The sequence below is a fragment of the Aspergillus ambiguus genome (genome assembly GCF_047715705.1).
Source record: "Aspergillus ambiguus strain CBS 117.58 unplaced genomic scaffold BDV59scaffold_6, whole genome shotgun sequence".
Lineage (NCBI taxonomy): Eukaryota > Fungi > Ascomycota > Eurotiomycetes > Eurotiales > Aspergillaceae > Aspergillus > Aspergillus ambiguus.
Genome location: NW_027395519.1, coordinates 381,451 through 396,518, shown reverse-complemented (window position 1 = coordinate 396,518; position 15,068 = coordinate 381,451). Strand labels below are relative to the sequence as shown.

General features: G+C 54.2%; 5 protein-coding genes across 5 annotated transcripts; 3 read left to right on the top strand and 2 right to left on the bottom strand.

Moving 5' to 3' along the window:
* Positions 1 to 178: 178 nt before the first annotated feature.
* BDV59DRAFT_199697 (putative MFS allantoate transporter) lies at positions 179 to 1,938 on the top strand (the record flags this gene model as incomplete). The annotated part of the gene is made up of 5 exons (XM_073693401.1): positions 179 to 361; positions 430 to 460; positions 519 to 637; positions 690 to 855; positions 908 to 1,938. The coding sequence occupies 5 exons, from the start codon at positions 179 to 181 to the stop codon at positions 1,936 to 1,938; spliced, it is 1,530 nt and encodes a 509-aa protein (XP_073550471.1).
* Positions 1,939 to 2,879: 941 nt separating this feature from the next.
* On the bottom strand, positions 2,880 to 4,937 carry BDV59DRAFT_172993 (glycoside hydrolase superfamily). Its single transcript, XM_073688814.1, has 6 exons — positions 4,682 to 4,937; positions 4,553 to 4,622; positions 4,305 to 4,496; positions 3,781 to 4,253; positions 3,118 to 3,703; positions 2,880 to 3,066 (listed from the first exon to the last, which is right to left on the bottom strand). Exons 2-6 carry the CDS (start codon positions 4,606 to 4,608, stop codon positions 2,928 to 2,930), a joined length of 1,446 nt encoding a protein of 481 aa, XP_073550470.1. The 5' UTR covers positions 4,609 to 4,622; positions 4,682 to 4,937; the 3' UTR covers positions 2,880 to 2,927.
* A 1-nt stretch (position 4,938) lies between these two features.
* On the bottom strand, positions 4,939 to 7,708 carry BDV59DRAFT_172991 (Kelch motif domain protein). The gene is made up of 4 exons (XM_073688813.1): positions 7,186 to 7,708; positions 7,019 to 7,105; positions 6,520 to 6,951; positions 4,939 to 6,471 (listed from the first exon to the last, which is right to left on the bottom strand). The coding sequence occupies exons 1-4, from the start codon at positions 7,508 to 7,510 to the stop codon at positions 5,120 to 5,122; spliced, it is 2,196 nt and encodes a 731-aa protein (XP_073550469.1). The 5' UTR covers positions 7,511 to 7,708; the 3' UTR covers positions 4,939 to 5,119.
* Positions 7,709 to 7,828: 120 nt separating this feature from the next.
* Positions 7,829 to 10,208, top strand: BDV59DRAFT_143220 (WD40 repeat domain-containing protein). The gene has a single exon (XM_073687214.1). The coding sequence runs from the start codon at positions 8,020 to 8,022 to the stop codon at positions 9,871 to 9,873; it is 1,854 nt and encodes a 617-aa protein (XP_073550468.1). The 5' UTR covers positions 7,829 to 8,019; the 3' UTR covers positions 9,874 to 10,208.
* Positions 10,209 to 12,367, top strand: BDV59DRAFT_143221 (transcription initiation factor IIA large subunit). Its single transcript, XM_073687215.1, has 4 exons — positions 10,209 to 10,560; positions 10,724 to 10,825; positions 11,092 to 12,128; positions 12,188 to 12,367. Exons 1-4 carry the CDS (start codon positions 10,543 to 10,545, stop codon positions 12,225 to 12,227), a joined length of 1,197 nt encoding a protein of 398 aa, XP_073550467.1. The 5' UTR covers positions 10,209 to 10,542; the 3' UTR covers positions 12,228 to 12,367.
* Positions 12,368 to 15,068: the final 2,701 nt, after the last annotated feature.

Sequence of the window (15,068 nt, the reverse complement as noted above, 5' to 3'; positions counted from 1 at the left end):
TCTGCGGGTGTTATCTCCTGCTGATAGCGAGAGGTGTTTCTCCGACGCATGTTGGAGGAGATCCCGGGTATAAAAGCAGATGCGAATAAGCTAGACTGAGAGAGCATCCACCGTCTGTCTCCAGAACTCATCTCCTTTCCATCCAAGTGGGGTGTTATCCACTTCCCACCCCATCGTCATGTCGGACGTCAAAGACCTCAAGGAGCCCGCCCACAAGGATGTCTCGGCCGGGGAAATCACCGCGGAAATCCACGACATTGGAGCTGACCTCTACGCCGAAGCCGATCAACTGACAGCCGAGGAGCTGGAGCGAGAGGGCCCCGAAGTGCGCAAGTTGCTGGATTGGCGGATTCTCCCCATTGTGAGTGTCTGCTGGCTCCATGGATTGATCTGTCGTCTCCGCAGCGTGGTTAACCGGTGGGGCATCAGCTATACGTGACTTACGTTATCCAATTTCTGGGTGAGTGCTGCGCATTTGGATACCTAAACGTGGAATTAACTGACTTCCTTTCTCGTAGACAAATTATCACTCAATTATGCCTCCGCATACTCCCTAATCCCAGATCTCGGCCTGGAGGGCCAGAGATACTCTTGGGTGGCTGCAATATTCAACTTTGGTTACCTATTTTGGGCGGTAGTCAGTATTGCATGCAAGAAAGGCTGAAGCTCACCGGCTGACATGCATCTAGCCATCAAACCTTATGATTCAACGGCTGCCCCTTGCCAAATACATGGGGACTGTCCTGCTCATCTGGGCTGGGCTTGTCATTGCACACATCGGGGCCAAGAACTATGCCGGTATTCTGGTCCTGCGATTCCTCCTGGGAATGGCAGAAGCATGCGTCAGTCCATGCAGTAAGCAAATGAACCACCCCTGCTACATGTTCATAAGAGCTCACAAGTCCAGTGATGAACTTCACCTCCATGTTCTACAAACGGTCCGAGCAACCCCTTCGTATGAGCCTGTGGCTCTCCGGGAACGGCATGGCGACCATGGTGGGCGCCCTGCTAGGATTCGGCCTCGGCCATTCGCACAACACCAGCCTGAAAAGCTGGCAGCTGATTTTCCTCACCATCGGCCTGATGAATCTGGCCACCGGCATCCTGTTCCTCTGGCTCATGCCCGACTCACCGGCAACGGCGAAATTCCTCACCCATCGACAGCGCGTCGTCGCCGTGCAACGTGTCTCGGAAAACATGATCGGGGTCAAGACGAAGCAGATCAAGCCAAGCCAGGCCGTGGAGATCGCATCCGACATCAAGGTGCTCTGCTGTCTCGGGATCGGCATTGCCTGCGGCGTCATCAACGGCGGCGTCTCGAATTTCGCCTCGTCGCTCATCAAAGGCTACGGGTTCAGCGGCCTCTACGCCACCCTCCTCCAGCTGCCGACGGGCGCGATCGAAGCGGTCGTTGTGCCGATCTGCGGTCTTGTCTCTACGTACTTTAAAGACTCGCGCTGCCTCGTGCTGGCGGTCGTCTCTCTGATCCCCTTCGGGGGCCTTCTCGGCATTCGATTCACCAGCCTCGAACACCGCTGGACCTTGGTCGGCTGCACCTGGCTGCAGTACATCATCGGGGCACCGGTGATCATCTCGTGGAATCTCCTCTCCACTAATGTGGCCGGCCACACGAAACGCTCCTTCGCCAACGGCTTCTGGTTCACCCTGTATGCGGGTGGCAACGTCGCAGGCGCGAATATCTTTTTCGACCGCGAAGCGCCGCGGTATTATTCGGCCTTGACGGGTCTGCTTGTCTGCTATGCTGGGATAATAGTTCTGGCTCTGGTTGCGTATGCGGCTATGCAGATTGATAATATCCGGAGAGACCGTAGCGCGCCTTCTGGCATCACGCCTGAACAGCGTGAGGAAGCGGCTGTGTTGGATGGTTTTAAGGATATGACAGATAGGGAGTCGAAGAACTTCCGATATGCCCTTTAGTATTATGGGTCTTGTTTGCTTTTTGGTTTCGTTTAACAAGAGACGATTTGCCGAGCCACCTGGAGTCTATGAACATGGGAGCAGTATGGGCGTTCAACACCTGACAACTATGCACATGAGTAGAGTTGTTCATTATCCCGCTAAAGGCGTGTGAGCCGAGATGAAGCCAACTCACTAAGGGATATTCGGGAGTGACGATGCTCCTCCCACTTTGTTCTTCAAGACTGAATGACTCTAAGCTCTTTAAACCGTAATATGACCGCATTTTTCTTGGAGCATCTTCAACTAGTCGTAAACATCCGAAGCTAGGGCAGTACCAACCCAGTATTGATCTATGATAGTCCCACGTGTGAGGGAAGTTGTTCGTAATCATCCAATCATGCGATCATGACACACCAGGCGATTTCCAGCTGGGGTGACCTCCAACACAGAAACGGTACTCCATGGCCCTTGATTCCTCTGCATATCGCATGATAAACTCTTGCATCCGACCTCTCTTCATGACACTCGCCCTCCATGGCTTTTTTTCGACGTGCGTTTACCGCTCTCTGCGTGATTTACTGGGAGGGGAGTTTGGAGAAGACCATGGTCTCAACCAAGATTCGTGGCGTAACAGCGTACCAATGGGGTCCTGTGCAGACGTTGTATTTTCTTCGAGCATGATGGGTCTTCTAGAAAGGAGGTTGAGCCCTTTTCAATTCGAAGGAGATAACCGGCCCTATGTTTCAGTGGAGGGTTGATGCATGATCCGCGGCATGTAGTAAAGCCGGGGTTTTCCCGGTGCATTGAACGCAACTAGTGTAAGACTAAACTAGCCGTCTGCATGATCTGATTCATTTACCCGTGTCTTACCAGATGTGTCACGGTGTAGCTTCCGGCGAAAGGAATCTGCCGGTCAGCGTGTTTATCCGTCTGGCGTGGAATGTAGCGCATAAATCAATGTCCATTCGAACTATACAGGATACATGTCTCATTAAATCCAAGGCCAATCACTTCTTTTCAATATACTGGGCGAAGATATCCCCAATGGCCTTCGCACTCTGCTTCGGAACTCTCTCCTGGTTATTCTCGTAGTCGACGTAGGTGACGCCGAAGCGGGTCTCATAGCCCTCGGCCCACTCGAAGTTACTGCACGAAACCATTAGGTTATCTCCATATAGAACGGACCATGCAACTTACTCCATCAAGCTCCAAGCCATGTAAGCGCGAACATTCACGCCATCCAGCGTATACGCATCCGCCATCGCGCCGATATAGTCGCGGAAGTACTGCGTCCGGAAATCATCCTGGAGCAGCTGCTCCCGCGGCAGATCGTTCTCTCCCTTCAGGCTGGTCCCGTTCTCGGTAACGTAGATCTTGGGGTAGTTGTAACGATCGCTGAGCCACTTTAGCAACTTGCGGAATCCAATGGCCGAGGGCCGCAGCCAGGGCGACTGCGTCTCCGGACCGACCCATTCGCCCGCCTTGTTCTGCAGCAGAATCTCGAGGTTGCCCGCCGTGTCGGTGGGCTCGGGCTCGCCGGTCTTGGCCTTGATGTAGTTGGCGCAGTAGTGGTTCATGCCGTAGAAGTCGTTGCTGCCGTGCACCAGCGCGAGGTCCTCCGCCGTCCACTCCGGCAGCCGCTTGCCCAGCTGCTTGACCATGCTGTCCGGGTACTTGCCGTGGTAGATCGGGTCGGCGAACCACGAGATCGCGAACTCGATCTTGCGGTCGCACGCTTCCACGTCCGCCGGGTTCTCCGGGTCCCATGGCTCCGCCCAGTCGCCTGCACCGGGGAGGTTAGCTTAACTTGGACCGGCCGAACAGCGCGACTCTCGTCGAGAAGGTGAGAGAACAACGTACCGTTCAGCGTGATGCCAATTTCTCCGCCCTGCTGCGCCTTGAACTCCTCCCGGTAGATCTTCACGGCCGCGCCATGCGCAACCAGCAGGTTGTGGCCGACGATCCACGGCTCCGTGGATCCGTCGCCGACGGGGTTGCGGCTGCGGTCGCTCGTGCGGCCCGGCGCGAACTGGCCGACGTTGTACCCGAGGACGCTGCTGCACCAGGGCTCGTTGAAGGTGATCCAGTACTTCACCTTGGGGCCGAGCGCCTCGAACATGACGCGCGCGTAGCGGGCGTAGTCGGCGACAAACTCCTCCTTGTTGAGCAGGCCGCCGTAGCGCTTGTCCAGCTCATCGGGGAGATCCCAGTGGAAGAGCGTGACGAGCGGCACGATGCCGGCAGCGAGCAGGTCGTCGACGAACTTCACGTAGTGCTGGAGACCCTTCTCGTTGATGGGGTCGTTCCGACCGCCGAGGGGGATCACACGCGACCTGACAACCCTCAGGATCGGTTCCAGTGGAGAGGGAGGGCTCACGACTCACCAGGAGATGGAGAAGCGGTAGGCCTGGGCGCCGCATTGCTTCAACAGGGCAATGTCTTCGTGTGTACGGTGGTAGGAGTCACAGGCGACCTCGCCACTGGCGCCGCCGGCGATCTTCCCGGGGATCTCGCAAAAGGTGTCCCAGATGGACGGACCGCGGCCGTCCTCCTTGACGGCGCCCTCGATCTGGTAACTAGACAAGGTTGTTCAGTGGCAAGATCATATGGGGTTGGCGATGCGGCCGCGTACCTCGCTGTTGCGAAACCCCAGAGGAAGTCGGATGGGAGCTTAGATGCGGAGCCCATATCTGTTGATTGTACTGAGAAGGTGAGAGGAATTGGAATTGGTATTTGCGAGATGTGACCGGGAGAAACCAACTATCAGAGAACTGGGCCGTGGGGAGCAGTCTGGAGAAGATGCGACGCTTAAATGCGGCGGGGATGGAGGGGAAGCTAGAGGAAGCGGGGTGAAACAGGCAAAGGCCAGGATGGCATCACCGTCAAGGCACCAGGCGATTTGACGCCGAGAATGCGTTGGTGGAGAGGACAGAATGACCAGGACGAGAATGAAGCGGTTCGACGGGCCGTCTGCCGATATCTCGATTGGGCTTAGTATAGGAAATCGCAGTATAGAGGCTCTATTTGGTACCGACGCACTAGTTCAACGCCCCCCATGCGATCCATATCCATATCCATATCCCATATATCGGAATACATAGAAACAAAAGAAGAGAGTAAAAACATATTCTCAAACGTAACGCCCCGTCCATATCTCGTGATGCACCAAGATCCTGCCTGGCTTGTCTTGCCTCATAGCTCATGACATCTCCATCCCCTCCATCTCTTCCCCGTCGAGTTCTTCCGCCTCATCAGCCAGAGGCCCACCAAGCGCCAACTGGGACCGCTTGGAATCCCGGCCGCCCAGGCCCTCGGTTCCGAACGCACCCACCAGCTCCAGCTCCGGCCCAGCAATGATCCGCCCTTCCATGTCTACCACCTCACACAGTTCAATTAAGCTCTGTCGACTGAGCGTCTTGAACCCTTCAGTCCGAACCACTCGGCCCCAGTGGCTGAGACAGAACTGTGCCGCCCGGCGCATCAGCCACTCTTCGTTGGTCCGTCCCGCCCGCTCCCAGATGATCGCAGCGTTCTCCACATCCAGCTCGCGGCTCAAACGGTTGACGCAGAGAAGTCGGAGTTTAGGCATGTCGTACAGATTCGCCATCACGAGCATCCCAGCCACATCGATAATGCTGGAGCAGTACTCCGGATGACCGGCAATGCTGTCCGCGTAGAGATAATAAAGGAACGCACGGACAACGGAGTAAGGTTCCGGGATATGCATCCTCTTGGCGTGAAACTCGGCCATTTGTGCCGCATAGAGCCGTTTGAAATGGGGCCACCGAAGCTGTAGGATGATCCGATGCACATGAATGGGTGGGGAGGTAGTCGCACCCGGCGACAGGAAGCCCGTTTCAGACTGGACTGGGGAAGTGTCGCCCGCGTCGTGGTCAGCCCCGCCCATACCGTCAGGGTTGGCCGTGATGATGAAGTCGGCCTCACTGCCTGACTCCGGAGGTTGATCGAAAACTGAACACAGATCGGCTCCGAGGCCAGACAGAAGGGGAAGTCCAGCTCGCTCGGGGGCCAGAGCTCGGGTGGAGTCCGGGGAAAGAGAGGTCATGTCATTTCCGAGCAAACCATACTTTTCCAAGTCGATACAGAGGACCTCGCTCATGTGGTTCTCATCACCCATGCCTGGGGTAGCCCCGGCGTCCAGGCTACACCCAAGCAGCCAAGCCTTGGTGCCACTCTTATTGACTGTACAGTAGTGCCATCGAAACCCAGGTTTGAATATCTCCTGGCCGTCGGCCAGTCGCTGCCAGCGCAGCGTATCCAGTTCCAAGGAGGAAAGGTTACATTCATAGGTACGCACTGTTTCCGATGGGGTGATCAAATCGAGCAATACTCCCGATGCGTACGCATGAAAGTGAGTTCCCGAGAACAATGCCGGAACGTTGGGTCCAGACTTGAAGCGCAGACAAGAGATGGCTCCGGGGGCGAGCGGTTTCCGACGATTGGAGCTGCGGACTTGGACGCTTCCTGAATTGGCGGCGTAGCTGCCGGACCGGCCGGCGAGCGGTTGTGCTGGGCTACTAAACATTCCATCTGGGCTATAAGTCATGCTGTTGGTTGTCGCGGGGAAGTCCACGGTACCTTGCGAAGCTGTCGTTCCAAGAGCGGGGAGGCCTTTGAGGTCTAACCACCAAATGTCTGTCGTACGTTCCATGTCGGGATCCAATCCACCGAAAATCCACAGGCGACCGCCCCAGACCCAAGCCGTATGATCGAACCGAGCGGTGAATCTCCAGGTCCGGGACCACGTCCACGTCTTCAGATCCAGGTAGGTCAGGTCGTCGAGGATGACGTTGTTCTCGCCAGTGACACCTCCCATCACGAAAAGCTTTTCGTCATAGATCATGGCGGCATGTCGGGCTCGGCCGCGTGGAACCGGTCCTCGGATTTCCGGTTGGGACCAGGTTGAGGTGCTAAGGTCGAGGATGACCACGTCGGAGAGATACTCGCGATGCTCGTTTTCTCCGCCGAACACGATCAGCTTGTTTCCTTGATATAGGGTCGCGGTATGGCCTATTATATAAACCAAAATTATTAACCGGTAACCAACAAGGAGGGGTTGGGGGATAAGGAGACGGACCCATGCGCACACCAGGGATATCCCCATAGTTATCGACCAATTCCCAGCGCAGAGTGTTGAGATCCAACTTCCGAACATGGTTGTACACTGTGTTGCGAGGACGTATGGTTAGTGTCTGAACAATTGCCGAAAGATGATCGCTGGGACACATGAGGTGATTAGCATACCTTCATCAGTATACTGGTCAAATCCTCCAAAGGCGTAGATTTGATCGTCGGTGCAATACGTCACCGAGGCATTGACCAAGCATGCAGGTACATGACCCGATGCCTTCCTGATACTAGGCCGGTAGTCGGAGCTATTCCGGCGGCCATCGGAGGGGCTAGGAGGCATGAGGAATGGCTGTTGCGACTGCTGTAGACCTGAAGGGAGGGGAGTCATGGGGGATGAGACTGTGGCGGTCCCGGCCCAAAACGGTGGGTCTCCGTGGAACTGCGACAGGTTACTATTCCGAGGGGCAGTGGCAGAGGGAGTGAAGGGTGGTTGCGCCATAGAAGTGAGGGCGGAGAGTGTGATATATTGCAAGTAGGGGATGAGGAGGAATTGAAAGGGCGATTACATCTTCCACCCTGTTGCCAATGAACAAGAGATGAGAAGAAGAAGAAGAAAAAGAAAACCAAAAAAAGAATCAAAATTGGATGATCGATCGCCGCCTTACCCAAACGGGCAAGGCGGCTGTCAGGTGGCGACTAGTCCCATTGCGGTTAGGGCGGGCGTACCTCCAGTAACGGTTGCCATGGGAGAAGGAACTATACGCAGTATTTATCCCTCCAGCTCTTCATTCCCCGTCTCCTTTTCCTCTCTCTCATCCTTCTCGTCTCCCTCAGTTTATCCCCATATATACTACTTCTTGCATCCTATATCGTGGTTGCTGTCTGCATCTTCGGTCTGGTTCACCGAATGATAGGATTGGCTTGCCCGGTTGCACCCTAAAAGTCTCATTTCGTCTCGTTTTGCCGTTCAGTTTCTCATCATTTGCGAAGGCATAATCATATAAAAACATGGCTACTCCTACAGTGTCGACTCCTGTCAAGACCCATGCTGGGATCTTCTCGACAAAGACGGCCGGGGGTCGTTTGCCCCTCACGCCCTCGCCGCGCGGACGCACAGGAAGCATGGCCTCTAACAATTCTTCCCCCTTTACTCCTCCTCGTCAACAGGAGGCTTCCAAGGAATCCCATCGGTCCGTGTATGGCGGAAATCTTTCGTCTCATTTCTCCAAGTCCATGTCCAGGTCGTCCCGGAACTACCGCGAGTCTCCCAAGTCCAACATCGCTCGCACTCGCAAGTCCCCAAAGCACCTGGAGCTGGGAGTCTCGGACTGGTCGTTGACCGGCACGGGCCCGTCGTCTGCTCAGTCCCCGCCCAAGGAACGGCTCCGGAAGGAAGTCACTTCCACTCGTACCAGATCTGGCAAGACGACCGTTCGCATTCCTCACAACGCGGCGGACCGGTTCATTCCCAACCGTGCTGCAAGTGAAGGATTGAACACCGCGGGAGCTGCGAAACCAGAGGAGAACCAGCGCCCCAAGACCAGTGGCAATGAAGGATCGTCCGTTCTTGCGAATGCGGCCAGCGCCTTTGACATTGGTGGCCGGGGATCTGATGAGGATCTCACTTCGGCCTTGGAAAACCTTGGTCTGGAGGACAATGAACCCTCGACTTCGTACACTAAGCCCGCACCGGATGCGGTTGCCTACGAGTCTTCCTTGGCTGACGCCTGTGGTGTCAATCTCAAAACTCGTATTCTTGCGTTTAAGCCCCCGCCTCCCGAGTCATCCAAACCCATTGACTTGCGAGCCCAATACAACCGTCCTCTAAAGCCATCAAAAGCCCCAGGCTCTCAGTTCCGTCGTCGGGTGCAAACCTCGCCCGAACGTGTCCTGGATGCCCCGGATCTCGTTGATGACTACTATCTGAACCTCCTCGACTGGAGCTCCGGGAACCAGGTTGCGATTGGTCTGGAGCGCAGTGTCTTTGTCTGGTCCGCCGATACGGGATCGGTTAACCGTCTGTTGGAAACTTCCCCCGACACCTACGTGAGCAGCGTGAAATGGAGTGGCGATGGCGCTTACGTTGGTGTCGGTCTGGGAACGGGTGAAGTTCAGATCTGGGACGTGGAAGAGGGCACAAAGCTTCGAAGCATGTTTGGACACGACTCTCGGGTTGGTGTCATGGGTTGGTCTAAGCACATCCTGTCCACCGGTGCTCGCAGCGGCCTAGTCTTCAACCATGATGTGCGCGTTGCACAGCACAAGGTCGCGGAGCTTGTCTCCCACACCTCTGAAGTCTGCGGACTGGAGTGGAGACCTGATGGAGCGCAGCTGGCTACTGGTGGGAACGACAACCTGGTCAACATCTGGGACGCTCGGTCCCTCAGTGCTCCCAAGTTCACCAAAACCAACCACCGCGCGGCTGTCAAGGCACTCAGCTGGTGCCCCTGGCAGTTGAATCTCCTGGCTACCGGTGGCGGGTCGTACGACCGTCACATCCACTTTTGGAACACAACCACTGGCGCACGGACGAACAGCATTGACACGGGATCGCAAGTGACGAGTCTGCGGTGGAGCAACCACTACCGGGAGATTGTCAGCTCTAGCGGCTTCCCCGACAACTCCCTTAGTATCTGGAGTTACCCGACTCTGGTTCGCAACGTGGAGATCCCCGCTCATGAGACGCGAGTGCTGCACAGCTGCTTGAGCCCGGATGGTCAAATCCTGGCTACGGCTGCGGCTGATGAGAGTTTGAAATTCTGGAAGATCTTTGAGCGCAAGCCTGGAACCACTGCCTCGGCATCGCGCGAAGGCGGCGTGGGAAGCAAAGGGCAAATGTCCAAGTCGATGACTATTCGGTAAATTGGGCTGAGTTTCTCCTTTTGTTGGATTTATCGGATACCTATGGCATTGCAATTCTGGCGTATACCTGATGTTCTACATGGAGTTTGAGCACGGTTGGCGTTTTGGAGGAGTCTTGATATGAGCAATACAATATTTTCTGAGATCGTGTATAGAATACGATAGGTTTGAAGGTACTGTGCTTCTACAAGGATCAATAGATCGACGAGGATAATGTGAAGTCCCGAAAGAGTTGATGAGGCTGATGGGCGGCTACCGGGGGGTGACTAAGCATGGCGGGAAGGAAGTTGGATTTCGCCCAGAGAGAACGACCTTCACCTCAACCAACTCCCTCGGTCACGCATATTGCCTCGCCCATCGCCCCTAGCCTGCCCTTCCCACGGCCCTTTCGCCCTGTTTCAGCCCTCCGATTCAACTGACGCCCCCGACGAGATATCTCTACAGAGATCCGATTCGTATCAGCAGTCACGGGAAAGTGACTGAAGACCGAAGGTCGCATGCGCCCGTGGCAACCGACGGCTGCGACTGATAAGCTGGATACGCTCTTCCACCGTTCGTGTTGAACTAGATAGGTTTCCGATCGCTCCTGTTGTTAGAAAGAAAAAAGAACATTCTGTCCTTCTCTCTGTGACCCGACAACCTGTTTTACGAGTTCGTTTGCTCGCAATCATGTCGAACCAGCAAGTGGTGAGTGATTTCAAAGCAACCATCCTCACCCTTGGGGAGCGCTTGAGAGACAGACAGGCCCCTATATCTGTCTATCTACCACACCTGCTACCTTCTTTCCAACTCCACTCAAGACTATTGCTCCCTATCAGAATATCGGCTGATACAGGTGCTCCTCCGACAGGGCGCGGTGTTTGAACGGGTCATCCAGGAAGTCTGCGATGCGTCCCAGGTGGACTTTGAAGAGAGTGGAGTGGACCAGCAGACTCTTCTGGATTTGCGAAAGGTAAGAGACGATGAAACATGTCTTCTATCCTGGTCTGGAGATGAGACCCAAAGGGGCGGGCGAAGACGGCGATGGGCGATACCGGCTGTAAAGCGGGGGTGAGTTGCGGGAGGCGGCACTCGCCTGGGGGACCGCCTGCTTTTCAGTCATCTTTATAGCCGGCCGGCCGCCTTGTACCCGCCCGCCTCTAGTCGCTGTGCCAAGCCTCACCACCATCATCATCATACATCCATCCATCCATACTATATATACTAACTCCCCACCAGAGCTGGCAGAAAAAACTCTCCTCCCTCGGTGTCGCCCATTTTCCCTGGGATCCTCCTCCGCAACCCACCCCTCCCCAGAATCAAAATCAAGTCCTACCCCCCTCGACGACCGTTCCCTCCAATGCTCCTCGACCTGCCCCCTCCCCTCACACTCAACAACCTCAACACCATCAACAACCGCCCCTCCCTCAACACCAACAACACCATGCTTCCCATCAACCGCATATGTCGCAGTCCATGCCCTCGACCGTCCCGCCGTTGCAAGCCCCGACTCCCGTCGGCGCTCCCAACCCCATGGGACAGGCTCCTCACATCAAAACCGAGCCCGGTTTGAATGGTCAATCACTGCCGCCAAATAATCTGATGCCTGGGAACGCCCCCAACCCGCAATCCGCCCGTGAGCGCGCTGCCAACATGCTCCATCAGAGGTATGGTGCAGCAGCAGCCAACTCCGTCAGTCAGCTCCAAGCCCAGTCCCACCCGACCATGGCCATGCCGGGTCAACCGCGTCCCCAGAACGCCATGCCCCCGCTCGCAAACGGCCAGCATCCCCAGATCAAACAGGAACAGGGCTACCCTTCCATCAACAACACGCAAACGGACGGTGCGGCCGACGATGCCCTGTCCGACTGGAAGGCCGAGGTTGCCCGCAGACGGGAAGCTGCTGAACGCCAGGGCGGTGAAGCCGACCGTACTCTGCGCGAGCATCTCCAACAGCGTATGCTTCAGTACGAAGGAGGTGGACTGCTTATGCCACTTGAGGAACGTCAGAGCTCATCGAAGGTCTTGTCGTCCTCGGTATCTGGCATGCCCAAGGCCCAGTTCGACGGCCCTGGCGGGGATGATGACAAGGACGAGGACGACGAAGATGCCATCAACTCCGATCTCGATGACCCGGATGATCTGGTTGCGGAGGACCACGACGCGGAGGACGCCGTGGGCCAGGTCATGCTTTGCACGTATGACAAGGTTGCCAGAGTGAAGAATAAGTGGAAGTGTGTTCTGAAGGACGGGATTCTCACGACCGGAGGCAAAGAGTACGTCTCCTTACAAGGACCCCACGCTCATTATGAAAATCCAGCACTGACCTTAGCAGATATGTTTTCCACAAGGGCCAAGGCGAGTTTGAGTGGTAAATGCCTCGATGACACTTCCACCCGTTTACGTGCGGTTCCCGTCCACTGATGACATCTCTTACTTTCCGTTCTATTGTTACTCCCGTTCCTTTGCAATGCTGTAAAAATGCTTGATTATGTGTCTATTCCCTCCGGCGAGAATACCCCCCTTTGGGACTTTCATTCTCAGCTACAAAGCGGAACCCCTTAAACCCCCTATCGACGACTTGTTGCTTCATGAGACTCCGCCACACAGATATCTATGACGCGGAATTGTGACTTGGGCTGTTTTTTCTCTTCATGCGATCTCCGATTTCCCAATTTGGATGCACATGGCGCTTATGCAGGGGATGGCCTTTTCTTCCGTGGTGTACTAGAATAATTATGAATGAAATGGGGACTTTGAACTATCGACTGGACTTTGCTTGTTTGTGTACAAGCGCCGACAGACTTGGTCATGACTAAACCTCTTAAGGACGTGGCCGAGTTCGAGAACTAGTTTAACTAGAAGTTAGATATCTGTAAGACATACAAGTACGCGTCGTTAGATTTTCCGTTCTCTAAGTTTGCCGAGTTTATCCTTACCTACCAGCATATTAGTTCGCGGAACCTTATCCTAGACCAAAACAGCTTAGTATAGCTCGTGGGCTAAGTAGACGCGGGTTCGTATCCCCCAGCCTTCGAAATAGTAGCTCTATATTCTCAGACTCAGTTCGTCGACTTTAATGATCTAGTGTTGTCATTACTTCCGCGATACCCTTTGGAAGAACAGTAATGTGATTCATTTGATATGCCCTTTCAACAGCTGCACTTGCTTGACTGTTTCTAGGTGCGGCTTGCGCACCTACAAAGCCTGCCCCAATACATGCGATATTCCGGGTCATAATATTCGGGGTTGTTTTTCCTTTCTTGTCTTTGGGCTTTCAGGTAGATCGTTAGGAAAAATTGCGGGGTACGCACTATCTGGCTGCTTAGAGATTTGGGGCGACTACGATTCTTGCCGGGACCGTTCTGGATTCCAATCCATTGCAAGAGAAACTCCCCCACAACAACACATCTTATCAACATGTGCTTATTGGAGACAGCAAACCTGGCCTTCGCAATGCGGAGGGGGCATAGCATCAGCCATGGTGCCTAGAATTACGGTCTGGAGAATACGCATATGGGCGGGGCTTAGGTTGCTAGGTCAGAAGTACGCCGTATTGTAAATCTTGCTACTAGACAGATATTGTTGAGAGAATGTTCAATGTGGATACGGCTCAGAGTGTCCTCTATCTACGCAGTGAACAAGTTCCCCTACTTCAATGGCATCAAGACGAAGATCGTGGTCAAGAGAACAGCGAACGAGATTCTCTGCTCACGTTTTTAATCCTATTCCCACAAGTCGACGCCAATGTCTCCCAGCTGTGTTTCTGACTTAATTGTATCCACATCCACATCAGACACCTCATGCAGATTTTTGCCCAAATATAATCCGGGTGGTGACGTTTCCCCTCCCCATTCCTGGCGAGAGCCAGGGAGTTGAACTAACCGACGTGAAATCATCACGCATCGGGGTATTCTCGATAGACTTGTAAGCTACTTGTATATTATCCGACATTCGGGCCAAATATTCGCGTGATGAGCAATAGAGCGATTGCGAGGCGCATCTTCAGTGCCAAATGCCACTTTTTGGGAGGGAGTTTTGGCATAAGACGCGGTTTCTGGACATCTAGGAACATGCCGTACCACCCACATTGCTTCACAAGGATTGATTGTAATGCGAAAGAGTGTAGCCCCCGCCCTCTTTGCCAGTCACTTACTGGATAACACAAACGCAAGCCAGAAGAGAAGCAGTATCCCGGAAGTGGAAGGGGCATCTTGTCTCGCAAAATCGAATTAGTCTGTGGGATATCTCCAGATCACGCAAGATGGAATCAGCCGATTAGACCAATAGTTTTCACAGTCAATCTGGCATCTGTCGCATTTCAATACACTGGTATGTAAATTGGCCGGCATACCCTTCGCACACTGTTGACGATATGGTACATCGGTAGTATGCCTTAGCCTGCGTCTGCATATTTGTTGACGTGTCATGCATTGGTCCGGATAAGATATCTGATTCATTCAAAGCTCCGCTAGTTAGGGCGCAGAGGGAAGTCTGTATTGGCAGCGCAGGTTTATGCAATGTTGCACAGCATCAACCGGTCAAGGTAGTTGGTTCATACATACCTGCATTATGCATTGCTCATGTTTCCCAATTCCTCCCGTCTCTTTTGCCAACTCCATGGTCTTACTCATAAGCCTGCCACGAGTCAGTTTGCTATCGGGGTCTGGGCTCTCATTCCCATCCAGTCAGTCCGGTACTTCCTTCCGCAAAGAGGTCTGGAGACACAGCTGCAGTAAATGGGGTCTGGCTGTTTATCCAGCGTCCGTTGGACATGCATAGTTGGCACTATCACAGGGTTCTGTAGCGGGTGCGGGTCCCCATACATCTCTAGACCATTGTGCCCAACTAAGGCCCCCTCCTTCTCCCTTAACGCATCTGTGTTTGTTTGTTTGATTGTTAGGAGAGTAGAAGCATATATACTTCTACAAGGATAGGAATTCTGGGCTAGACAAATTGACTTCTTGTCCGGAATTTTGTCTAACCTCAGTTCACCTCAGTTCATCCGACTTATTTCGGAGGTTTTGAGCTGCTTCGAAACATGGCTCCAGAACAAACACTGTTGATACTACTGTAAGGTTTGTAGTCCTGCTAGGAAACCATGAACGCTCATGTTTGCAGACTCTGGGATATCATGCACTCAATAGTCCAAACGTATGCGAGCCGCCGATTGAAGCCCATTCCGCTACCAGAAAAAAGCTCGCTATGGCCTGGAT